Genomic DNA, 25,949 nt, shown 5'->3' with positions numbered 1-25,949 from the left:
AAATCCCTTCTTGAACTGACTCTTAAAGCTAGCTCTCTTGGCTCACTTATATGATCCAGTTTGCTAAAACTTTCCTCTTGCAGTCTTGCAAGTACATAGTTTAAGCTTAAATTTTCTCTCATTTCCAAAACATGTACAATGCTTGCATAAGATTGAGGAAGACTAGACAGCAAAATTATAGCTAGATCCTCATCCTGGATCTCCTTTCCAAGGGATCTTAATTTCTGTGTTAATTCCATGAAATTTGCAATATGATCTTTCAGTTTTTCCTGAGGCTTCATCTCAATCCGATACAATTGCCTCATTAGCAAAATTTTAGTTTTAATTGATTCTTGACGGTTTATTTCTAGAAGAGACGTCCACATTTGTCTAGAAGTGGGCTCATGAATAACTCTTATCAATTGTTTATCACTTAAAGCATTAATGATAATAGATCTTGCCTTATTGTCGTGCTTGACCCATTTGGCTTCCTTCTGAGGATCTCCAGTCGGTTTTTCATCTGTTATTGCAGACCAGACGTCCAGTTGAATAAGATGGGCTTTTATTCTTTCTGCCCAAAGATCGTAGTTCCTCCCGTCTTGCAGTCGGTCGACCTGGAACCCCTGCTGTGCTCCCCAGGAGTCCGCCATCTTTCCTCTATTGTCTGCCCTCTGTGCTTTAGCCTGCGGCTACGGCAGAACTTTTATTGCTCTCTCTTAACTGCAGCTTGCGTTAATTGCCTCTGGGCCCATAACCCTGTTAGAGCGTGCGTTAAACTACGCTGCGGAATTAAACGCCGAGCTGGTCAGAGAGGCAAAAGCTTTATTTGAGGAAGTTACATACTTGAGGGAAAGGGAAGAGAGATAGATCCTAGCTATCTGACTACATCTTGCAGAGATGGAGAAGAAGTGTGGCAGGAGAGAGAAGAAGCAGGATATTGCCCTGTTTAGCCCAATAGGAGACAAGACAAGGAAATGACCCCCAGGAAACAAGAGAGGTGCTACTCTCACTGTCCTAACTAAGTGATCCTTGCTGCCCCCTGCGTGGTAAGCTCTTCTTACTTCTTGCTGCTGCAGTACACCAGACATTGTTATTTCTAACATCCTTCCTGGAGACGAGTCCCCCCCCCCGCCACTCTCCCAGCCACATAAGATGCTTTAAGGCCGAATTCTGCAGGACCCCTCCCCCCTCACACCATTCTTTGTTTCCAGGCCAAAGAGCCGCGGAGCCTGCGATTCTGGAGCCTCTGCCCGGCCTGCCTGCCCAGCAGCTCCTGCCGCCGGACCAGTGCCTCTCCCGCAGCCAGTCGGACATGTTCCTGCCCCAGTCGCCCCGCTTGCCATCTGCCCAGGACACTCCACAGCGGGTCAACCCCTTCTCCCACCGCCAGGACCTCCAGGGGGGGCGGATCAAGCTCTTTGACACGCCCAGCAAGTCCTTGATATCCTTGACCTTCGACCTCCCGCCCCCCTCGCCTTTCCCCCCGGGCACTCCCATCACGCCGGAGCCTGCGGTGGAGGCTCAGTGCGACTTCTCGGCGCCCGTCTCCCACACGCGCAAGTGCCGCTCGCTGCCTGCCTCCCCGGAGCTGCCTCGCCGAGGGCAGCCGCAGCCCCGCAGGAACTGCCTCCTGGCCCTGGACTGCAGCCGCCTTGAGCCCCCGCGCCGCCCTGCTCCGCAGATCACGGGCGGCAGCCTGGACAGGCCCGAAGCTCAGCCAGCCGCCCCCGCCTCTTCTGCGGCCAACGGCAATTTCATCAGCACCGCTGTGTCTGGCATCCAGCCGTGGCCCCCCAATGGGCTCTTTCTGAACAATAACAACAAGCCCCGTGGCTGGGGCGGGGGCCTCTCTGAGCTGAACGTGCCTCCCACGGCAGACGGGGCGCAGCAGGAGCGTGCGGGGGCAGCGCTGGGCCTGAGCGCCCCCGGCCCCGGTGTGACGGAGCAGGAGGAGGTGCTGGCCTGCCCCGCCTGCTGCCTCGGCCCCTTCCGTTTCAGCCTGGCCTCTGTGTGCCGCCGGCCGGCTGCAGCCACCCCTCGCTACCAGAACCTCGGCTGCGAGGCCAAGAGCCTGCTGTGCCCAGACGGACTCCAGCGGCAGCACAAAGGCCCTGGGCCAGGGCGGGCCGAACCCAGCCTCAAGTTGCCTGAAGCGCAGTCCTAGTGGGCCGAAGGCAAGGGCTGCAGAGTCGCCCCGTGGGGTGGAAGAGGGCAGAGAGCCTACGCTGGACCCCTTCGCAGGCCTCCCTGCCCCAGGCCTCTCCGGCAGCCTCCAGGAGGCAGCAGCGTGTTCAAGACGTCAGCCGATGCCAAGGCAGCCTTCGGGGGGCCTGCGCTGGGGGCTGGGCCCAACCTGGCGTCCTTGCTGGGGAGGGCACTGTGCGTGCAGCCTCTGGGTGCCAGCCCGACAGGTGCTGTGAAGGGCGGGGGCAAGGGGCAGTTCCACATCCTTGCCGGGAGTGCAATAAGAGGGCTCAGTCTCCTAGACATACTTGTGCACACATGGGCACACATGCACATCCCGTGGCTTTCACGTGGGGGAGGGAGGTGGCCCATGGGTGGGCCCTGTTGCTGCCTGTTGGGTCCCTGGGTCCTGCTGCATTCTGTTCAGCGTCTCCCCCCTGCTCCCAGCAATCTTCCCCACAAGCCTGCGCCTTGGGCTGGCGGTCGTGGCAGGCAGAGGGCCCCTGGGCGCTGGAGCAGGTTGGCCGTCTGGTTGGCAGGGCAAGCGTTGCCCTTGTCTGGGCTTGCCTCTTTATTTTGGGTGGAGGGGGGGAGAACAGAAAGGGGCCTGGAATCCTGTAAGCTGTTGAGGGTGGTTTCCTGTTCTGTCCTTTTGAACAGAGATCAGAAACTGGGCAGGGAGCAGGGGGAATCTGTGAGATCCTGAAAGGGGGGGGGTAGATCTTTGCTTCCGCGGAACAGGAGGGACAATCTGCTCATGGTCGAAGTGTGTGTGTGTGTGTGTGTGTGTGTGTGTGTGTGTGTGTGTGTGTCACAGTGGGACACTACCAACAAATACAGCCCCACACTTCCCCGCTGGTGCAATAATGGTGACCTGGAGCTGCTCCTGGATGCGGCTCAGCCCCCCCCCCCAAATTCAGTGCACTGGTGGAGAGTGCGGCTGCGTTTTTAATAATGGTAAATGCTACTTAATATATACAGCTTATTATTTAAAGTGTTCAAGAAATAAACCTGACACGTGTCCTACTGGTGCAGGGCTGGTTTTTTCCCTTGCTGCTGAGCTGGCACTGGCAGCTACAAGGCCCCGTCGGGCTGTCGGCTGGGAGGGGGCCCCTCAGGGCCTTGGAGGCTCCCTCCCCCCTCCCTCCCCCCTTGTGTCACAGGTACCCTTAGCAGAGGATGGGATGCACGGAGGCCCCCCTCCTTGGAGGGGCTTCATCTGCCTTTCCTGCCTGGGGTTTTTCCCTGGGCGGGTGGAGCACATCTGGCAGTCAACAGCTCAGTTGCCAGAGGCTGCAGTGGGGTTTAAACTGTTTCCCAGGTCTTGGAGGAGGAGGTTTGGTTCGTCCCAGGAGGACCAAATTATGCACATCTGTCCAGGTTGCAGAATTTATTCTGTTCAGCTGTGTGGGAAGATGCTGCTGCCGCATGGCGTGAGCATACACAGACGGCGGTGCGGAGGGCGGCCCATGGAGCGGAGTGGGTGGCACCGCAGGCTGAAAGAGCCGAGAGAGGTCGAAGAAAAGCTCTCTGGAGTGTCAGAATCCGTTCTTTCCCTTAATCAACAGAGATCCTCCAGTCTGCAGAAGAAATCATCGTCATCGTCGTCAGGCACAGTGCCTCTGCTCAGCGTGTGGGAAAGGTTTTGTTTAGTGGGCTTAGTGCCGACGGCTAAATCAAAAAGTTGCTGCGCTGTGCTGTTGGAGGAGCCCCGCTGGCGCTCTGCACTGCCCCAAGCGCCCCACAGATGCTGGCCCACAGCCCGAGCGTGTCTGCAATCGGCTCTACCCTGCCTCGCCCTCGTGCTCTGAGAGTGGCTGGGTGGGCCCTTCCCACTCTGGGAAATATGCTCCACCCTCTCTGAAACTAGCCCTATGTATTGACTCATAGAATCATAAGAGTTGGAAGGGTCCTTAGAGACCATCTAGTCCAACCCCCTTCCCAGTGCAGGATCAGCCTAAAGCATCTCTGACAAGTATTCATCCAGCCTCCTCTTGAAAACTGCCAGTGAGGGGGAGGGGGACTTGTTTATTTACTTGCGTGATCTATAATCCCCCTTTCGCACTCAGACTCAAGGCAGATTACACAGTGTAAATCAATGCTATCGACAGAGTGGGACATCTGCTCAACTACACAGTTGGATTTGGACTGCAGAAAACTCAGGCAGAGCTGAAACAAAGCAGAAGCCTTTAAACATGTTGTGTTAAAACAATGTAGGAGTGCACAGCAACAAACAGTATTTATATTTCAATTTATATAGTACATACTATTAGGGCTTTTTTTGAGCTGGAATGCCCCGGAATGGCATTCCAGCACCTTTTTAAAATACCCACGTGACTGTTGTCACATGGGTATTTTTAAAATGGCCATTTTGGGCCTCTTTGGGCCCAGATTGTGCCCAAAACAGCCTGGATCCAGCTGATGCTGGGCAGGGGAGGGTTCCCCTGCCCGGCACGAGCCCGATCCTCACCGTTTCGGCCCTGATCTGCATCGTTTCAGTGTGGTTTCAACTGTTTGGGGTGCATTTAGGGGAAGGGTTCCCATGCCCGGCAGCAGCTAATTCAGGCTGTTTCGGCCCCAATCTGGGCTGTCTCGGGCATTTTGGCCATTTGGGGCCTATTTCAGGCACAGAATTGCCAGGATCAGGGCCAAAATGGCTAGGATCTGGCCTCTGCCTGGCAGGGGGACACTCCCTCACCTGACAGCGGCCTGATCCTGGCCATTTTCAGCCCAATTCAGGCCCAAAATGGCCAGCAACGGGCCCCCACCAGGCAGGGGAAGAGTCCACTGCCCCGCAGCAGCCTAATCCTAGTCATTATGGTCCCCTTCAGCCATTTTGGGCCCAATCAGGCCCAAAGTGCCCAACATTGGGCCCGGAACGGCCAGGATCAGGTCTCTACCAGGCCAGCAACACTCCCCTGCCCCGCAGTGGCCCAATCCTGGCCATTTTGGGCCCCTTTTGCCCATTTGGGGCCTAATTCAGGCCTCAAATGGCCAGGATCGGGCTCAAAATGGCCAAGATTGGGCCGCTGCCTGGCAGGGGAGACCTCTCCTGTGTGGCAGCAGCACGTTCCAGGCCGATCCTGCCACTTTGGGCAGCCAGTTTGGGCCCAAAACAGCCTGGATTGGGCTGTAAATGGCCATAAGAACATAAGCAAAGCCATGTTGGATCAGGCCAGTGGCCCATCCAGTCCAACATTCTGTCACACACAGTGGCTATAAATCCAGTGCCATCTAAAGGACTGTCAGTGAGGCCAGGACACCAGAAGCTCTCCCACTGCCTTCCTTCCAGCACCAAGACAACAGAGCACCACCTCCCCACAAAGAGAATACCATCTATCTCCTGTGGCTAATAGCCACTGATGGACCTCTGCTCCATATATTTGTCCAGTCCCCTCTTGAAGCTGGCCATGCTTGTAGCTGCCACCACCTCCTGTGGCAACGAATTCCATGTGTTTATCACCCTTTGTGTAAAGTAGTATTTTCTTCTATCTGTTCTAACCCGACTGCTCAATAATTTCATAGAGTGCCCACGAGTTCTTGTATTGTGAGAAAGGGAGAAAAACACATCTTTCTCTACCTTCTCTAACCCGTGCATTATCTTGTAAACCTCTATCATGTCTCCCCTCAGTCGTCTTTTCTCCAGGCTAAAGAGCCCCAAGCGCCTCAATCTTTCCTCATAGGGAAAGTGTTCCAACCCTTTAATCATTTTAGTTGCCCTTCTCTGTACTTTTTCCAGTGCTATGATATCTTTTTTAAGGTGTGGCGACCAGAACTGTACACAGTACTCCAAATGAGGCCTCACCATCGATTTATACAGAGGCATTATACCGGCTGATTTGTTTTCAATCCCTTTCCTAATAACCCCTAGCATAGCATTAGCTTTTTTTATGGCAGTCGCACACTGTGCTGACATTTTTAGTGAGTTATCTATCATGACTCCAAGATCTCTCTCTTGGTCAGTCTCCGCCAGTTCAGATCCCATCAACTTGTATTTATATTTTGGATTTTTGGTTCCAATGTGCATTACTTTGCACTTGGCTACATTGAACCTCATTTGCCACATGGATGCCCACTCTTCTAGCCTCGACAGATCCCTTTGGAGCGCCTCACAATCCTCTCCGGCTTTCACCACCCTGAACAATTTCGTGTCATCTGCAAATTTAGCCACTTCACTGCTTAATCCCAATTCTAAATCATTAATAACAAGTTAAAAAGCATTGGATCCAATACCGACCCCTGTGGCACCCCACTGCTCACCACCCTCCACTGTGAGAAGTGCCCGTTTATACTCACTCTCTGTTTCCTATTAATTAGCCAGTTTTCGATCCACAAGAGGACTTGGCCCTTTATCCCATAGCTACTGAGCTTACTTAGGAGCCTTTGATGAGGAACTTTGTCAAAAGCTTTCTGGAAGTCAAGATAAACAATATCTATCGGGTCTCCCTTGTCCACTTGTTTGTTCACTCCCTCAAAGAACTCTAACAGATTGGTGAGACAAGATCTTCCCTTACAGAACCCATGCTGAGTTTTCCTCATCAGCTTTTGGTCATCAATGTGCCCACTAATTTTATTTTTGATAATAGTTTCCACCAACTTACCCGGTATTGACGTCAGGCTGACTGGCCTGTAATTTCCCGGATCTCCCCTGGAACCTTTTTTAAAGATGGGGACAACATTAGCTACCTTCCAGTCCTCAGGAACAGATGCAGAGTTTAATGACAGATTACATATTTTTGTGAGGAGATCTACAAGTTCACACTTGAGTTCTTTCAGAACTCTTGGATGTATGCCATCTGGGCCCGGTGATTTATCAGTTTTTAAATTATCTAGCAGTCGCATAACCTCCTCTCTCGTCACCTCAATGTGACTCAGGTCTTTCAAAACCCCTCCCAAAGTCATAGATCCAGAGGAGTTAGCCGTGTTAGTCTGTAGTAGCAAAATCAAAAAGAGTCCAGTAGCACCTTTAAGCCTAACCAATTTTATTATAGCATAAGCTTTCGAGAATCAAGTTCTCTTCGTCAGATGCCTGATCAAAACTGGGCAGATACAGAAGAGGAGGGGGAAAGAGGGGGAAGGAGGGGAGCATAAATCACAAGAAGGCAGAATGCAATTAGCATAGAGGCAATCAAAACATTCCTTTGCTTGGAAATGTAAACATTTCCTTTTGGTGTGCAGTCAGTTTGTAGCAGTGAAGGTATCCAATTCCTATGTAGTATAAGCCTTCGGTAACCACAGCTCTCCCTGCCAGTTGCATCTCACAAAGAGAACTGTGGTCCCCGAAAGCTCACACCAGGCGTCACTGGGCTCCCCCAGATCACGCCTCTGTAAAGAGAATCTGTTACCTGTGGTAACCATTCATAGTCTCTATTCAGTCCCCGCTTGACAGAGTCAAATTTGCATATGAATTCCAATTCAGCAGCCTCCCGTTGGATTTTGTTTTTGAAAGGTTTCTGTTGAACCACAGCGACCTTTAAGTCTTTGGTGGAATGTCCTGGTAGATTGAAGTGTTCTCCCACTGGTTTCTGGACGTTTCCATTTCTAATGTCTGATTTGTGTCCATTTATTCTTTTGCGTAGAGGTTGGCTGGTTTGTCCAATGTACAGAGCAGAGGGACATTGTTGGCACATGAGGGCATATATCAGATTGGAGGATGAGCAGCTGTAAGAGCCAGAGACAGTGTAGTTGATGCCATTGGGTCCTGTAATTGTATTCCCTGGGTAGATATAGGGGCAGAGCTGGCATCTGGGTCTGTTGCAGGGCTTGGTACCTGTGCTGGTGACTCTGCTGGCCGATTCATGATTGTAAGTGAGAAGTCGTTTAAGATTGGGGGGCTGTCTGTAGGCAAGGAAAGGTCTTCCACCCAGGGCTTCTGAGAGAGAGGTATCATTTTCCAGGATGGGTTGTAGCTCACTGATGATACGTTGGATGGGTTTGAGCTGGGAGCTATAGGTGACAACCAGTGGTGTTCTGTTGTTAGTTCCTTTAGGTTTGTCCTGGAGCAGACTGTTTCTGGGTACTAGTCTGGCCCTGTTAATTTGTTTCTTCACTTCATTTGGTGGGTACTGTAGTCCCAAAAATGCTTGTTGTAAATCTCTTAAGTGTGAGTCTCGGTCGAGAGCATTGGAGCAGATACGGTTGTAACGTAAGGCTTGGCTGTAGACAATAGACCGAGTGGTATGTTTAGGGTGGAAGCTGGAGGCATGTAGATATGAGTATCGGTTTGTTGGTTTCCGGTATAAGGTGGTATTTATTCGTCCATTATGTAGTTGTGCAGTGGTGTCCAGGAAGTGTACCTGTTGTGTAGAGTGGTCCAAGCTTAAGTTGATAGTAGGGTGAAAGTTATTGAAGTCCTGATGAAATCTCTCAAGGGCTTCCTTCCCATGGGTCCAAATGATGAAGATGTCATCCAGAAATCTTAAGTATAGTAGTGGTTCCAGTGGATGGGAGCTGAGGAAGCGTTGCTCTAAGTCCGCCATGAATATGTTAGCATATTGTGGTGCCATGCGTGTGCCCATGGCTGTGCCATTAACCTGTAGATATAAGTTGTCACCAAATTCGAAGTAATTGTGAGTGAGTACGAAGTGACAAAGTTCAGTGGTGAGGTGTGCTGTGGTTTTGTCCGGGATAATATTCCATATGGCTTGCAGTCCATCTGCATGTGGGATATTGGTGTACAGGGCCTCCACATCCATGGTTGCTAGGATGGTGTCATCTGGTCGGTTGTCAATGGGCTGTATTTTCCTGAGGAAGTCAGTGGTGTCCCGTAAATAGCTGGGTGTGCTGGTGGCATAGGGCCTGAGGATAGAGTCCACGTATCCCGAGACTCCTACTGTGATGGTGCATTTTCCTGCAACAATTGGGCGTCCTGGGTTACCCGCTTTGTGGATCTTGGGTAGTAGGTAGAATCTTCCTGGTCGTGGTTCCTGGGGTGTGTCCGTATGGATGCATTCTTGTATGTCCATGGGGAGTGTTTTTAATATTTTATTGAGTTCCCTTTTGTATTGTTCAGTGGGGTCAGAAGGTAGTATTTTATAGAATGTTGTGTTGGAGAGTTGTCTTTCTGCTTCCTGTATATAATTTTGTTTATCCATGATGACAACTGCTCCGCCTTTGTCAGCTTCCTTGATTACGATGCCAGAATTATTTTGGAGGCTGTTTATGGCCTCTCTTTCTCCACGGCTGAGGTTCTGCTTTAGGTGTTGTTGTTTGTCAATTATCTCAGCCTGAGCACGTCTACGGAAGCATTCAATGTAAAAGTCCAATGAGGAGTTACGGCCCTCAGGGGGTGTCCATGTGGAATTCTTTTTCCTGGAGTTTTGTAACGATGGTTGTGTATTGCTGGGTTGGGGGGGTGGGGGCTGCTGTGATGGTGTCTGTTCAGTGCTTTGTTCGTCGTTTTGTCCAGCAGAGTAGTTGAAGAATTCTTTGAGTCTTAGGCGTCTAAAATAGGCCTCCAGGTCTCCACAAAGTTGTATGGTTTGTGTGGGTCTGGCTGGGCAAAAGGATAGTCCACGTGAGAGGACTGATTCCTCTGCTGGGCTCAGCTTGTAACTGGAAAGATTGATGATGTTGCTTGGATCCCAAGTGTTTTTGCTCTCTATTGCAGGCAGGAGTTTTGAGAATTTCTTCTCCTTCTTGTTCTGTAATTCAGTGAATAGATTACAATAAATAGTTTCTCTGGTTGTGGCAAACATCTCCCAGTTCCCGGTCTGTGCAGAGGGGGTGCACTTCATGGAAGAGTCCGGAAGTCAGTGCTTCCGGAGTGGGCATGCACTTCTTATCTTCCACAGTGAAGACAGAAGCAAAGAACGCATTCAGCTTCTCGGCCATTTCCCTATCACCCTTTAGTAATCCTTTTACGCCTTGGTCATCCAAGGGCCCCACTGCCTCCCTAGCTGGTTTCCTACTTCTAATATATTTAAAGAATTGTTCATTGTTTTTCTTTATGTTCTTTGCAATATGCTCCTCATATTCCTTTTTTGCCTGTCTGATCACAGACTTGCACTTTTTTTGCCACAGCTTATGCTCCTTTTTATCAACCTCACTCCGACTAGTTTTCCACTGCCTAAAAGAATCCTTTTTACCTTTTACAGCTTCTATTACATTGCTTGTTAACCATGCTGGCCTTTTCCTAAACCTATTTGTGCCTTTCCTAACCAGCGGTATATATTTAATTTGAGCTTCCAGGATTGTAGTTTTAAATAGTCTCCAAGATTCCCCAAGTGTTTTGACCTTTTTTACTTTCCCTTTCAGTTTCTTCTTCACGTACCCCCTCATCTCAGAAAAGTTACCCCTTTTGAAGTTAAACATGGCTGTGTTGGTCTTATTTGGCAATTTGGTTCAGGTTCAGGCCACTGCCGGGTGGGGGAGTGCTCTCCCGTGCGGCAGCAACCTGTTCCAGACTGATCTGGGCCATTTTGGCTCAACTTGGGTCTGAAATGTCCCGGATCCAGCCACGACAGATGAGAGAGTGCTCGCCTTATCCGGGCCGAATCGGACCCTCCCCCCATGGAGCACAGGAGCACTCCCGTGCGGCCATGGCCTGCGTGATGACGTCACTTCCCGGAAGTGACGTCATCGTGCAGTCCTGGGAGCGCTCATGCGTGCTTGTTTTGACAGGCCCAGGTGAGAGTTCCCCCACCTCTTTCCCTAGAACCCCCCCCCCTGTGCGTACTATTCACAGCAGTATGGCCTAGAGCCTCGATCCCTTTACCAAAGTCTCTCTCTCAACCATTTCCTTACAGCAGGGCCCTCTCCTCTGTGTGAAAAAGCCCTTCTAAACCATTCATTTTTACACAGTGCCCGGAGGGAGGGAGCCTTCCTGACCACATCAGGCAGGCCGTTGCGTACGGTGGGGGCCACAACAAAGAATGCCCTTGTGTGGGCAGTGCCCGTTTGTGGGGTGGCACCTGCAAAGGGGGAGCGGTGGCCCTGCAGTGCCAGGGACCAAGGCCATGAAGGGCTGTGTGTGTGATGAGCCCAGTATCTTGAACTGAGCCCAATAACTGATGGGCAGCCAGTGGAGTGACTGCAGGACGGGAGTCCTCTGCGTGCTCTGCCTAGCCCCAGATAGTAAGTGAGCTGCGGCATTCTGTGCCACCTGGAATCGCCAGGTTGACTGCAGACTCACACAGCTAACTCCTCTGGATCTACTCACAACTAATTGTCTGTTCCTGAGAAACTAAAGCCTCAGATTTAGGAGTCGGCAGAGGCTGAGCTGCCTTGAACAGTTGGGACGGTCGTCATGAACTGGCTGCTGGTGCGACAGGAGCAGAGAAGCCACCTTTCTTTTTGCCACCGCCACTTTAGAGGTCTTCCAATGGACTCTGCCAGCGTCCATCTCGATGTGTCTGGGCCCTCTTCACATCTCCCAGCTCTGAGGTGAATGGGGGCAGGGGTCCACCCCAAGGGTGGAAGAGGTTGACAGAGGCAACCTTGTAGATGGCTTCAAGCAGCTGAGGCCTCAACAGGGCGCATGTTTGGAATCCTAAAATCCCCGAGCGTGTTCTGGAATCCAGCAGGAGCCGAGAGCTGCTGTGGGAGGGCCGTATTAATTGGGCTCCCTTTCCAGCAGGGGTTAGGGCCAATTCAGCCTTGCCCTGTGTACATAAAGCCCCGTGGTGCAGAGTGGCAAGCTTCAGTACTGCAGCCCAAGCTCTGCTCATGACCTGAGTTCGGTCCTGCCAGAAGCTGGGTTCAGGTAGACGGCTCGAGGTTGACTCAGCCTTCCATCCTTCCGAGGTCAGTAAAATGAGTGCCCAGTTTCCTGGGGGTAAAGTGTAGATGACTGGGGAAGGCAATGGCAAACCAGCCCGTAACAAAAAGTCTGCCAAGAAAACGTCGTGATGTAACATCTCCCCATGGGTCAGTAATGACTCGGTTCTTGCACGGGGGACTACCTTTACCTTTACCTGAGTAGATAGTGGTCACACCATGGTTCAGGCCAAATCTCCACCCCTGAAACCAAACCTTCCCTCAAAGGCTTGAGATGTGGCCTCTTCCACATGGTGGACCTGTCAGGATTTGAGAAAGGCCCAGGGCAGCCAAAGAGGCTATGAAGTCCTGGGCCAGCCCCCTGAAGAGCCTTCAGCATGGCTGTTGAAGTCACCTATTGGTCTCGGCGTCACCAGCACCACATCTGAAAGCACCTCTGCCAATTCAGAGAGGGTGCCCATTGGGGAACTAGGTGGGTGATAAACCACCAGAATATCTCATCTATCCTTAGTCCCCAACATACGGAGCAGACAGTCAATGCCAGCTATGGTTTGCACCAGGAGCCCGCAGAAGTTCAAGGACTCCGAGGAGGATATTCACTCCTCCTCCCCAGCTCCCTGTGTATGGTCGGCGGAGCTAGTTTGGACAGACACACCATGTCGGTGGTAACACCAAGACGACAACTGCAATGCACCCCACATAGGTCTCCCCTCAAAGTCAGCTTGGAGGCTCCAGTGGGTACAGATGGCCACAGGCCGATTATTATCAAGAGTGAAGTGGGGCGTGCACATTCTGCAGTCACTCCACTGACTACAATGCAGCTATGGGGCTCAATTCAAGGTTTGGCCTATCGCGCACACAGCCCTACATGGCCTTGGCCCCTCATACCTGTGGGTCCGCCTCTCTCCCCATGCCCCACTCCTGCAGCTTCACTCATTCGAACGGGGCCTTCTGCAGGGGCCACCCTGCAAATGGGCAAAACCAACAGCTGCCCCCATACGCGCGCTCTCCCTCTGAGGTAGCCCCCCCCTCATGGAACAGCCTGACTGAGGAGGCCAGGCAAGCCCCGGCTCTCGTAGCTTGCCACAAAACTGAGTTACTCAGGAGGGCTTTTTTGCACAGGTAAATCGGACTGAGCTGTAAGGAAATGGTTCCGAGAGATGCTTTGGTACGGGAGTAGGGACTGCAGACTATTCTACTGGATACTTCTGCATCGTTTAAGATGTCCTGTCAATTTGCTTATGTTTTTTCTCAGCACTGTTTTCAGCCCTGAATCAGATTTCTGCCTCTTTTCAAATTTCTCCCATTCTATTGCTCATTGAATGTCCCAGACAATGTCCGTATTGACTTTTTCTGTGTAATCCGCCTTGAATCTCAGTGAGAAAGGCAGACTATAAATAAAGCAAACAAACAAATATTCAGCAGCCGGGTCCATTTCTTCTTCCACAGCCTCAGGAGAAGTGCAGTTTTGTGCCTTGCTGATTGGGTGCTGCACAGCCTTAGAGAAGAAGAGGGGAGGGAAACGGGGGGCCTTCCCTTCTGGGGTGCTCTCAGATAGACAGGCCGCCAGCGTCCTCGCCAGCTGGGCTCCCAATGTGCCATCCTCATGCCCGCCTAGCTGGTCAGAGGTTCATTAGAGTAGGGGGGTGGGGGTGGGTTAATCTGGGGAAGAGGCCCTGGTGAACAGGACTGGCAGGATTTTGCTGGTGCCATTTACAGACCACCTTTCCTCCGAGGGAGGAGCTCTGGGGTGGCCTGCAAAGGCACCACCCGCCAGAGGTCCAAGGAAGCAGGCAGGCCCAGCTGGGCTGTCTCCACGGATGGTTCCGGTGGTGCTGCCAAGGGTGGGCTGGGTGGGCAGCTGGGGAGGGGGCTCTGCTGCAGCCATTCCTCTCTGCGGTCTGGATCCCCCAACCAGGTGCCTCGTGCTGTGTGTGTGGTGGTGCCCTGCAGCGCCTCGTGCAAATGGGTCCTGAGGTCCAGCAAGGGGCAGGCAGGCAGGCTGGTCCCCCTGGTGATTCTGGCTGCTGTTGCTGGGACATCCCCAGTCTGGGACCTTCCTGCTGCCATGCAGGGCCACCACCCAGGCCAGCCCCCATGGAGGACAAAACGCTCCACCTGCTGCAGCTCAGCAGGATACAGCTCCGTGCGCTGCCAGCCACAGAAAGGAGGACGCCGGCAGCCAGCTGGGGAGGGAAGACAGCGGCAGGGGGAGCCTGTGGGCCAGGCCTGCTGCGTGCTGAAGGTAGCCTGTTACTTACTACCCGTTCATTTATGGCATTTCTCTCTCGCCTTTCTGCCTTGTCAGCGCCGTGGCAAAGGAGCTTCCGAGCTGTCCTGGGCTGGTGTGTGTATGAACCCTCCTCTGCAAGGCCAATGCCAATGCTAGGGAGGGCTGGAGCCGCAAGATGGAGCCCAGGGGGAGCCAGGAGGGGCTCTCAACCTCCCCCCCATGGCCCAGTCTAGTGGCAAGTGAAGTCACTGGGCGTGCTAGCCCATCGGCAGTCGCTGCACGGATGCAACCTCTGCGTGACCAGTTTGAGCAGCAGGGAAGTAACTTTCAGCTATCGGTGGCGTGCAGATTGCCGCAAAGGAGGGGGAGGGAAGGCTGCAAGGTGGCTGGAGCCAGGCAGAACCCACTTCTCGACCAGGGGGTTTCTCCCTGGACCAGGTGCAGGGCGGCACTGCAGGCTGAGGGGTCCTGGTTGTAAGGTGACGGGGTGCTAGAGCACCCACGGGAAGAAAAAGTGTAACGGGCTGCCAATGGCCCTGCAGGCTGTGACAAGCACACACACACAACAAGAGCCAGTGCAGAGCCATTGAGAGGCAGGTGTGGAAGGGGAAGAGACAGAGCAAGTGCCAGGACACGCCCATGAGCAGAAGCTCCGCCCCCAAGTCCCTTGCCTCTTCATGGGTGGGGGGGGGAGAAACCCTCCTTGCCTTGTGGACGTAGTTCAGGCAGCGCTTCTGATCCCCCTTACTTCAGTTTGCTCACGGAAACCTCTCCACGTGGTTCAAGGGAGCTTACAATGCGTGGACTAAAACCTCAGCCGCCAATAATCCCAGCCCTGCTGACCTGCTGCCTAAAGAGTCCCAAGGGTGGTGCTTTCCTCACCTCCTTGGGGAGCCCCTTCCGCAGAGTGGGAGCTGCAGTGGAAAAAGTACAGGCCAGGCGTGCCCCTTAAAACCTGGTCACGGCCAGAGGCCTGAATGCAGGCGGTGGGGTGGGGAGGTTGACAAGAGCTCTCAGCCGGGCCTTGGGGGGGGGGGGCTTCGTACTTACACGGGCATCTCAGGGGCTTCCTGCCAGAGAGGCGGCCTCCAGGTCTCGTGCCAACTATCCCAGAAGGGGGGCAGGCTGCCTAGGCCTGGGTGGCATCTCACAGATGTATTGGTGCTTCTCAGTGCAGTAGGCTGATGCCCGTTGGCCTTTCTTCAGTGTTGCACATATGTCATGCCAGCCAGTTCTGTGGAAGCAACGCAAAATGTTATGGAGGGAGAAAGAGGCCAAAATCCCCCCTCCAAGCTGTTTATCCTGCGTCCCACACTGGCACTCTGCAGCCTCTACCCGGTGAGAGGAGCTGGGGGCAGGGGTCTCTCTGCACCGCCCAGCAGCGAAGCAGCGCGGGAAAGACCCGGTGCGCAGCATCAAGGCTTCGGGCGGGGGGGCGGGGTCCCAGGCGGGGACAGGCTCGTGTGGTTCCCCGTGGCTGCTGCAGCTGCCAATACAGTGGAGCAACAACGGGGCTTCCTCACAGGAGGATTCCCAACAGGTTCCCTGCTGCCCAGTCCCTGGCAGGGCTATACCCCCTTCCCTGGGCTGCTGGGGCATTTTCAGTTTTTTTAAATGGGCAATTAAATATCAGTATATAAATATAATGTAACTATTGGTGTATCAGGTTCTTTGAATTCTCAGCATCCTTTTTCAAATCCTCCAGCTCCTTTTATTATGGAGGTGCACCTTTCCCTTTATATCCCTGCAGCAAAAGGGGCTAGAGACTTAGCTGGGGGGGGGGGGAAGAGAGAGAGAATGCTGGGAGTTCAGAGGACCTGATAACACCCGTCGTTAGAACTTTATCATGATATTCAGTTGTCAATATTAAAAAGATAGCTTCCCCCCCACCCCCCCTAGCAGAGGGAGGAAATGGCCCTTGTGAGGACAGAGTCAGGGGAAATGGCTGCTCTGTGGGTGGGGCCAGGAAAATGCAAACTCCGCCCCTCCAGCTGCCACCCAGGCTTTGTTGTGAACTTTCCCAAAACTGATTCCACACGGAGGTTTTTCTCCGTTTCAGCAACTCTTGACTGTGCGCCATTCTTTCTGCTTCCACACAATGTGGTCCCCCATGCTGCACAAATCATGACCAGCCTGGGTTTTCTGCTAAAAACGCCACTTTTTAAAAAAAGCCTGGAGAAAAGACCTTTCCCAGTACGCAGTCTTGGGGTGATGTTTTTCGTATGTCAGGAAGGGGAGGTGCAACCTGTGTTTGAATGGAAGAAAATGTCCCCTTCGCCTGCATTTTCACAGTGAACTGTTTGGGTGTCATTGCTGACAACAACAAAATAAGAGATTTTTTTTTTAATTGGGAGGGTGGGAAGGGCATAGGGTTGCCAGCTCTGAGTTGGGAAATTCCTGGAGACTTGGGGCATGAAGCCTGAAGGTTTGGGGAGGAAAACGACCACAGCAGGGTATAGTGCGATGGAGTCCACCCTCCAAGACACCCGTTTTCTCCAGGGGAACTGATCTCTGTGGCCTGGAGATCAGTTGTCGTTCCAGGAGCTCTCCAGCCACCACCTGGAGGCCGGCAACCCTGTAACTACATTACAACGATACAAGCAGCGAGTGTTTTCCTCTGCTGTCTCAGGTGGCATTTGGAAAGCTCATAGCCCCCCTCCCAAGCAGTAGGGGGCAATTAGTCTTTCCAGTGTCGATCACCACAATCTCTCTGGCCAGCACCATCCAGAAATCAGCATTATTCAAGAATTGCTTTACTCTGGGGCAGCACTGTGCAAATGCCTGTTTGGGGTTTTTTAGCGTAGGCATTATGTTATTCTTAAACAATGCTACATGCACCGATTTTTAGTTAACCATAGGTGGAAAACCATGATGGAGGCATGACAGCAGTAGGGATATAATCCTCACCTTGCATAAAAAGGAAACCACAGCTAGGGGCTGGTGTGGGGGGGAGGATCCCCCCTCATGCCACCTGTGTGGGATCTCTGTTGCAAGTGCAAATCGAGCAACAATTGTGCTGGCAACAAGACCGCCACAGACTGACCCCTCATGTGGAATCAGCCCAGGTTTGGGAATGTTTGGAGAAAGTGGGAGGTGCATGAAAAAACCCTGCTCCATGACAACAGTACGGAGCCCAGGGCAAAAAGCCCGTGTGGAAACATCTTTAGTGAGATATCTGGTACGTCAGCACTCCCCGTTTTCCCCCACTGCCGAGGCAGCCTTGGCCTTCTACCTAAACCGCCCCCAACTTGTTCCTGTGTCCACAGAGCAGGCCTCATCTGAAGGTTTACCGAAGTGGGTACGGCTGCCACCATGTTATGCTGCCAACTGGCTAAGCAGCCACTTCCTCACAGGTGTTGTCACGTCCACTCAGCCAAGTCTGAGTCAATATTCTTTGCCACAGAAAATCTACAAGGACCTGTGGTTGGAACTTAAATTGTACTCAGTTGTTTGCTCAAACAACTGAGATACGTATGGTCCCTGACCTACACACCTTTCACCGTGCCCTTAAGACATTATTATTCCAACAAGCGGGGCTGGCCTAAATGTGTTTTAATTGAATTGTCTTGTTTTGAGTTAAATTATTTAATATGTTTATATTTTATATTCTTATTGTTTTATATTTGTATGTTTTACTTTTGCTGTACACCGCCCTGAGTCCTTCGGGAGATGGGCGGTATAAAAATTCAATTAAAGTAAAGTAAAGTAAACAGCCCCACTGCTGGAAGTCAAGGGGGGCTGTGGCCTTGGCACTTTCCTTGACTTTCAAGTCCAGCTGTTTGTCCTCCCTCCAGGCTGGAGCGGAAGCATCATTTGGACAGAGTGCCCGGGGGTTGGTCTGCTGCTGCTGCCGTGGCCTTGACCCATCTCCAGGCTCATTGCCTTGCCAGTCACCCGTTTGTGGGCCTGCGCTGAGGCAGTGAAGAAACAGTTGCTCGCTGGCGCTCTTTCAGTCCAATCCCCGCTCGCCCTCCTCCCTCAGTGGTGGCAGTTCATGGCTAGAATGCCAGAAAATTCCAAAGCTGCTGCTGCAGAAGGTGCATCATAGGAAACGAAAGACCTGAAGAACATCAGCTGCAGGTGAGCAACCAGGGTTTTTTTTATTTACTTCATTTGAATGTCACCTTCCTCACTAATGGGGACCCAAAGGAGATTACATTGTTCTCCATTTTATCCTCACAGCAACAGCCCTGTGAGGTAGGTTGGAATGAGAATGTCTGACTCAACCCAGGTCACCCAGTGAGCCTTCATGGTGGAGTGGGGATTCGAACCTGGCTTTTCTGGATCCCAAAAATAACAACAGGAAAGGCTTCCTCTAACAAGTAACGACACCGAAGGGAGCTGACGAGGCTCGAGGGAGCACGTCCAAAAAGCAGCAGACACCAATTTATGAACCGTGCGAATTATAGGTAATCCAGCAGGCTAGACATAGAGCTGAGTCTATTCCCCGGAGAGATTTATTAACATACAGGGAGCGCAAAACCCACTTAAATGATGGGATTACGTGGGCTATAGATTTCTCTCCCCTTTCAGGGAAAATCTCAGAGATCATGACGAAATTGGCATGTACTATTAGATATCTCCGGATGTACACATCCTCCTCAGATTGGATTTAGAAAAACGAGGAGCTTTAAGGATGTCCTGGTACATTCAGACCTCAGAGATCGGAGTGGTACTAGCAATGTCCCACAGAGTCATTTCCCGTGTGGCCACTGCAATGTGTGCGCTCTAAGTACCAACTTCCATACCATCATCCATCCTACCTGCGGTATTCCCTTGTTCTCCAAAGGGTTTTCGACTTGCTCCACTGCCAATGTAGTATACCTTATACCTTATTCAGTGTGCATGTAAATTGCTATATGTGGGCTGTACCTCGCGGCCGCTCCGACTTAGGATTCAGGAGCACTTGTCAAAATTAAGAACTGGCAACCTCGAGGCCCCCCTTACCCAACACTTTGGGGATTACCATCAAAATGAGAAGGAATTAAATTTTTCGGTCCTGGAAATAATAGATAAGCCGGGCCATGCAAATCGTTTTTTACTGCAGGCGGAGGCACGATGGATTTTTCGCCTCCAGACCATGTGTCCTCGCGGTCTTAACAACGAGTTGGACTATTCCCCTTTCTTATGAGTTTAATTACCCCACGGGATGGGTTGGATATGTGAGAGGCTAACATTTCTAGGCAAGACACACTTTGGGTCCTCTTACAACACCCCTTACAGGGAGGATAATGCTTCTTTTTAAACATAAGAAGAGCAGTTTGCCGGGTTTAAATGCAATCAGATTTGTTCAAACCATTTTAATGTTTGTAATAAATTGCCCGTATTATTTTAATGTTTGTAATAAATATTATTTATTACTATTTATTCTTATACATCTGTTCCTTACGTGTTGTAAACCCAATTGGAACGTGTTTGTAAATGTTAATAGTTTGTACATGGTTCCTAACTTAGGGAGTTATTGTGAAATGTGTGGTGCCTTTAAATGACTAATGAAGTTTATTAAGTCAACTCATATAACTGGGAATGGGAAGATAACCCTAACCCTTCCCAGCTCGGGATGATGCTTTGCTACAATTGAAGTTTGGGCATTTGAATTCGATGAGCAACTATTGTAAGTTGATAATTTGGAAAATATCCATGTATAATGTATTGTAACCGGGTTTTCGTGGTTTTACTGTATTGCGGTTTATTTTTTAGAATATTAATGGCCTGAAGAAGGAGAATTCCTTTGAAACGAGTGAAGAACTGAGGCTGGCACGGCTCGTTGCCTAATTTATCAACTTTGGAGCCAAACCTTTGAATTTGCAAGCCGCTGGCGGCGCTGCCTTGATTCTCTTGCTGATTTTTCCACCCCTTGCAATCAGCCTGCAGCTCTGTCCTGTCTTCGGAATTGAACTTAATTGTGCGGATGTGATTGAATGTTTTGTTATGATATACACAGCACTTAATTTCTCACCTATAATATAATTCGCACGGTTCATAAATTGGTGTCTGCTGCTTTTTGGACGTGCTCCCTCGAGCCTCGTCGGCTCCCTTCGGTGTCGTTACTTGTTAGAGGAAGCCTTTCCTGTTGTTATTTTGCAGTTGCTTCTGGATCCTAGTCAGACCCTCAGTCCACTGCGCCACACTAGCTGTATGGGCCAGAGGGGTCCTCCAGGAGGGATTGCTGAGCTTGTGTTTTGCTTGTAGAAATTCAGTCTGACCTGAACTAGCAGGGCTGGGAATGCCCTTTGGCTGAGATCTTGTGGGCAAATACAAATCGACGACTCTAGAAGGTCAGGATTTGGTTCTGACACAGTGAAAGGTGCAGGTGGTGTGGCGGAACCACTGGGATCATGCCGATCCTAACCCCAACCTGCAAAGTCTTGTGGAGGTGAGACACGTGCCGTTTATCTCCTGCACTTACCCTTCATAGTGTGAGCCATCAACCCATCTCCCCTCCTCTTCAGACCATATTTTGTAATCTCCAGTCCAGTATGTATTTGATTCCAAAAGTCTCTAGGGTAAAAAAGAAAGTGCCAAACTGGGTAAATGTTTGGAATATATATGTGTGTGTGTGTGTATCATATATCATATTATTTAAAAGATTAATTATTAAAAGTTGGCTAATATATATATTACTCTACCTTTATGCCCCACCCCCCGCTGTCCACTCACATCCACCCTAAAAGCATTTAAAGTGCGAAAGTGCCACAATAAAAGCCACCCAGATAACGGATACAGATAACAGGCAGGCCTGTGCCCTCAGCCGGCCACTCAACCCAAAGATGCCTCCTGTTCTCTGGGAAAGACCTGTGCAGATGGTGCCAGCCACACTGCTCAGGGAGGGAATTCCCCAGTCCGGGGGAAGCATCCGAACAGCCCCTCCCATAAGCCCCCCACCACCAATCCCACGGCAGATGTGGGGTTCCTGCCTTCTCCATCGATCTGAGAACCTGGAGAGGGTGGATGTGGGAGAAGAAGGTCCTTCAGTTATTTTGGACGCCCTTGAGGTTTTGAAGATGAAAGGCAGTAGCTGAGGGTGGGCTGAAGATGCAAAGTGGGTGCCAGTGTGGCTGTTGGTTTTGTGTGCTTGTTACAAAGGGTTCCAGTAGGAGCCCCCATGGCCACTTTTTTTCACCAGCTGAAGCTTCCCAACTGTCTTTGGGGCCAGCCCCTCCATCACCCAGCGAAGCCCGTTTTCTTCATGTCAGCTCCACTGTGGTTCTGAGTCCTGCCAACAAGTAAGTATCTGACTTGTTCAGAAGCAGAAGCAGAAGCAGAGGGGACGCAGGACCGCACCGCCCTCAGGCATGCTCACCGGGCACCCCAGAAGGCCCCGGCAAAGCCTCCGCCGCCCAGTGCCTGGTGTTGCAGGTCATTAATCGAGGACCTTCAGTAACTAGTGAGCCTTCAGCCTGTTGTGGTTCGCCTTCCCATGACCACAGTGCAGGATGCACATCCATATTTGGGTCAGCCTCTGTTTCCATTCCTGCCTTAGGATTTACTGTCCAGCAATTCCAGTTTGGGCAGTTTGAAATGCCCACCAAAGCCCAGGAGGCAGCCTGAGTCAAATCTGCCCTCTGTGAGTCTGTCAGGCTCCAGCCCCCTTTGGAAGAGGCCGCCAGCACGTTGGGCAGCAGCAAATACCTGTGGCAGGAGTGGCTAAAGCTCTGAGCAGTGGGGACTGGCACGCAGATGCCCCAGAGACAGCCCACGAAAGGGCCACGTAAAGCATTGGCTGCGAAAGAGCAGGAGGAGATCTGTGAACAAGCCTCCACTTGCCTCCGTGCGACTACCATAGACCCTGCCCAGTCATCTGCCTCTGTGCTTGCTGTGGCCGTTTGCACTGTACCGTTATTGCTGCAGCAGCCTCTGGTTGGATGAGCAGCTGGGCAGATTTCTTCTGGCAGTCTCTCCTGCTTTCTTGCCACGTCTTCTTTTGGGTAGAGAAGAAGAGACACTTGCCCCCATACAGCAGCCACTCCTTGGGGCACCAGCCTGCAGAAGACACAAGAGGGCAAGTGGGGTGGGGGGTGGGGTGACAGCGTCCCTCCGCATGACGGCCTCCTTCTGCTCCTGCACCCTGCTTTCCTCTTCTGCTGCAGCCAGGCCTGAACTCCAGGCTGCAGTCACCTCCCACGTGTTGTTGCTGCCTCAAACCAGCCTCTGGGTCACATCAGCCACACGCTGGTTGCATGACCATTTGCAAGGCAACATTTGCAGCCCTGATGGGGGTGTGGCTCAGGTCCACCCTATCAGGATGTGGGACCCAGCCACGAGGGGAGCAGTGTTGATTTGTGGTGCAAACGAGTGTCTCCCTGAGCAGGTCTCTGAATCAGAGCCCGTGCTTCGTCTCGTCCATTCTTCTCTGAGGCCCCTTGTCTTGTCCTGCTCTCAAGAACCTCCACCCAGGCATGACAGGATCCGGGCCCTGAGCCTCATATGTCAAAACAGGAAATGGCCCCTTCCTAGTGGGTAGCTTGGGGGCCCTGGCAACAGGCTGCCACTTTCCTCCGGAAGTTCAGTAATGAGCGGTATTACCTCCCCACACCCACATAACACATGCCCATGGATGCGTCTTGCATCAGAGGAGTTTGGCCTTGGATGGTACCGAGTGCGATGCCAGTCAGCAGAATTCAGACCAAGAATTGCCCACTTGATGGCACTTTCCATTAAACCACAACACCCCCCCCACCGCCTCTGAAGTCCCCCCTCCACGAGCAATGAGGCAGCTCAAGGGAGGTGCTCCCAGACCCCAGGAAAAGCCGGCCGTGCTTGGGAGCTCACCAGTGCAAGCCTGGGCCAGCGTTGCATTCAGCACCTCTTCCGCCACCTGTCTCTCTCGGATCACTGTGGCCAGCGCCTGTTCCTTCTCTTGCAACTGCCCCCAGGTGCTGTTCGCCAACCGCCCGCTCTCTCGCAGGGCTATCTGGCTCTGGTTGAGTTCGGCCTCAGCCTCCTCCAGCCACCTTTGTGTCTGCAGCAGCCGCCGCTCCTGGGCATCGATTCTCTGTGCCAGGCTCCTGTTCTCTGTGGCAAAAGCCTCCGAGGCTTCGTGAAGGCGCTGGGCGGCCTGCCCATCTGCAAAGATCCTGTGAGCGTGGGGGCTGTGTGCCCGCCCCACTGCCCCTGCAGGCCCTCACATTGCCCCTCCCTCGGTCTAAAGCCCCTCCTGATGCTGGAGACCATTGCTTGGGGGGGGGATCCTTCCCACTACTGTGGATCACCCAGCCCTCGTGAGTGGGGGTGTGTGTGCACATTTGGTACCCTTACATTGTACGCCAAATCCGATGGTAGTAGCCAGGAGAAAGAGAGACACTCCCAGCAGCCCCGCGGCTACGGGCCAGAATGGCTTGTTTGGCTCTGCAAGAAGAAACGATGGGTTCAGTCCTGCACTCCACAGACTCACCGGCCTTCCTACGCGCTTCCACTGCTTTCCAAGCCTGATCTCACCCTTGCCGGTAGGCAAGCACACAGTAGCCGGTGTGAAAAGGATCCCAGGATTGTATTGTTATTGTTATTACTTTATTTACTTCATTTATACCCCGCCTTTCTCCCCCATGGAGACCCAAGGTGACTGACATAAATGTTCCTCCACATTTTATCCTCACAACAATCCTGTGAGGTAGGCTAGGCCGAGAGTATCTGACTGGCCTAGGGTCACCCAGCAAGTTTCCATGGCAGAGGGGGATTTGAACCTGGTTCTCCCAAATCCTAGTCAGTACATTAATCACTGGCTCTTGTAGTCTTGTGACTGGCGAGGCAGCTGCCCAGAGGCAATGGATTTGTTTCTTGCTGTCCCATCCTTATGTCCCATCCTGTCCCATGGCTTATTGTCCCATCCTTGAGAAAGACAGATTGTGAATAGATGTCTTTATGCCCGTACTAAGTCTCAGAAACCGTGGAATGAACCGAACACCATTCTGAAACAATTATTCTCAGGAAAACAGCAGCCAGTGTTCAGAGCTGTCTGCATCAAGCATGACCAAGACGTTAATTATACTGTATTTCACTTGCCCTGTCTACTCTGCTTTGGGTTGCAGTGAGAAAGGCAGACAATCATTCAATCAATCAATCAATCAATCAATCAGTCAGTCAATAGACAAATATCTTTTTAAAAATTAGATGGTTTTAATACAGCAATGTGCAGTTCATCTAATTGGACATGTATAAGGTGGCTGTACCCTAAGGAACCCTGACTCTCTCAGATCGGGGCTGCCTGACACTGCCTAGTCTTTCTGAAAGCACTTTGGTGAGAATCTTAGAAATTGTATTTTATCTTTTAAATTTAAGATTGGATAAGAGAGGACATGTATGCTTTTCTATTTCTAATGTCACTGACCTATGCTACTGGTTTTTGTATCATTGTAATCCTTTTATATTTAATCATTTCAAGAGTGATTAGACTGATTTTAAATAACAATCTTAGAAGATAACATTTTGGGCAGCGGTACAAAGTTTTTACGACATCTGGAATACATAAACTTCTGGCCTCTCTTCAGTCAGAGCTAGATTATAAAAGAGAAAAATCATCTCAATTCAGTCCTTTGGTTTAGTGGTTAAAGCTGCTTTAGAACAGGCAAGGGGACTCTCGGTTTCCACATGTTTGTTTTGAAAGGGATGCTTCCCCCCCCACCCCCGGTGGCACAATACTCCGTGTCATAATTTGGGGCTGTGTTAATGGAAGCTGAGCATCCCAGTCCTGAGTGGCGATCGCTGCACCCTACTCTGCTCTAGTCAGGCCTCATCTGTGTCCAGTTTTTTTAAAAATTAAGTCTCTAGCCCTTTTTGTTGTGGAAATATGTCTTTCCCCCTTGACAGCTGAGAATTCAGAAAAATGAGTACATCGGCCATTATGTTGCGAATCAGCCCTCTGCTGGTTCAGATCCCACCGCTGCCCTGAGCTCGGTAGGCAGCCTTGGGCGAGCCCCTCCTCTCAGCCCAGCTCCCCAGCTGCATTGCGGGGAGAATAAGAACACTGACCTTGGTCTCTGCTCTGGGTGAGGCACTCATCTGTCTAGAAGAGCGGTATGTAAGTGCAGTTGTTATTATTATAAAAAGGAGGATAAACCATGAAAACGCCCTGAAGTCAATTGTGGGTGCTGCACACCCCTCTGGGCCTCTCCCCTCGTCCCGCCCATTGGGCAGTGGGTGTGGCTGCCTGTGCCAAGGCTGACGGGGAAATCCCACAAGGAGAAAACAGATCCACAGGAGGGGTAATAACGGGAAGTTGGTCTATCATAACGGGCAAAGAGCCACATTCACTTCTGCATCTTCACTGAGCATTGGCTTGCTGTGAGGGCTGCGCAAACCAAGGCTCAGAGCAGTGAGATTTGGGGGCCATTTCCCTCCTGGTTTATGCCACAAGCTGTATGGCTGCTCCGCAATGACCCACGTAGAAAGACTCCGAGGGCACAGAGTGAATAGCCAAACTGGTGCCCTTGGGACAATCGGTGACCCCCCCTCCACTTCTCTGGAGAAGGTGTAGGGACCTTACAGTGGGTTAGGCGGGCAGCAGCTCCTCTTCCCTTCCCTGGGGTGGGGCCAGGTGCTCACCTTTGTGTTGTGTGGCACTGCCCAGGGTGTTCGCTCCCTGAGGCTTGGCTGCCTGGATGTTCTCGTAGGTGAGGTCTCCATCACCAGACCCTAGGGAAGCAGATGGGGGGAGCAATATTAGGAGGGCAGTCGAAGGGATGCCTAGAAGCCTGGGGGGGTCTCTTTCTGTACCTTCCGGCAGAGCCTGGGGGGTGTTCTCCAGAGGGGTCTTCACAAACCGCAGGTCAGCGTAGGTCACCCCCTGCGACATCTTGGGGTGCTGCTGTCTTCTAGAGAAGGCACCTCACTCGCTGAG

At 51.7% G+C, this 25,949-nt stretch overlaps 2 protein-coding genes across 2 annotated transcripts in view; one reads left to right on the top strand and one right to left on the bottom strand.

Moving 5' to 3' along the window:
- Positions 1-3,189, top strand: part of TESK1 (testis associated actin remodelling kinase 1) — a 36,879-nt gene extending 33,690 nt beyond the window's left edge. The window contains exon 10 of the mRNA XM_054986397.1: positions 1,191-3,189. Coding sequence (XP_054842372.1) covers positions 1,191-2,143 — 953 coding nt within the window. The 3' untranslated portion in view covers positions 2,144-3,189. The remainder of the gene's footprint in view (positions 1-1,190) is intronic.
- A 271-nt stretch (positions 3,190-3,460) lies between these two features.
- CD72 (CD72 molecule) lies at positions 3,461-25,949 on the bottom strand. The gene is made up of 8 exons (XM_054987365.1): positions 25,826-25,949; positions 25,655-25,744; positions 23,372-23,461; positions 22,886-23,179; positions 21,951-22,096; positions 20,523-20,614; positions 15,164-15,347; positions 3,461-3,743 (listed from the first exon to the last, which is right to left on the bottom strand). Exons 1-7 carry the CDS (start codon positions 25,902-25,904, stop codon positions 15,218-15,220), a joined length of 921 nt encoding a protein of 306 aa, XP_054843340.1. The 5' UTR covers positions 25,905-25,949; the 3' UTR covers positions 3,461-3,743; positions 15,164-15,217.

Source organism: Eublepharis macularius, chromosome 8 (genome assembly GCF_028583425.1).
Source record: "Eublepharis macularius isolate TG4126 chromosome 8, MPM_Emac_v1.0, whole genome shotgun sequence".
Lineage (NCBI taxonomy): Eukaryota > Metazoa > Chordata > Lepidosauria > Squamata > Eublepharidae > Eublepharis > Eublepharis macularius.
This window is presented reverse-complemented; position numbering and strand designations above follow the sequence as displayed.

Coding starts and splice junctions, on each gene's coding strand:
- CD72 (XM_054987365.1), bottom strand. CDS start 25,904: ATGTCGCAGGGGGTGACCTACGCTGACCTGCGGTTTGTGAAGACCCCT. Junction 23,462..25,654: donor CAGTGCCACACAACACAAAG/GTGAGCACCTGG, acceptor TTCTTCTTGCAG/AGCCAAACAAGCCATTCTGG. Junction 23,180..23,371: donor CATCGGATTTGGCGTACAAT/GTAAGGGTACCA, acceptor GGATCTTTGCAG/ATGGGCAGGCCGCCCAGCGC.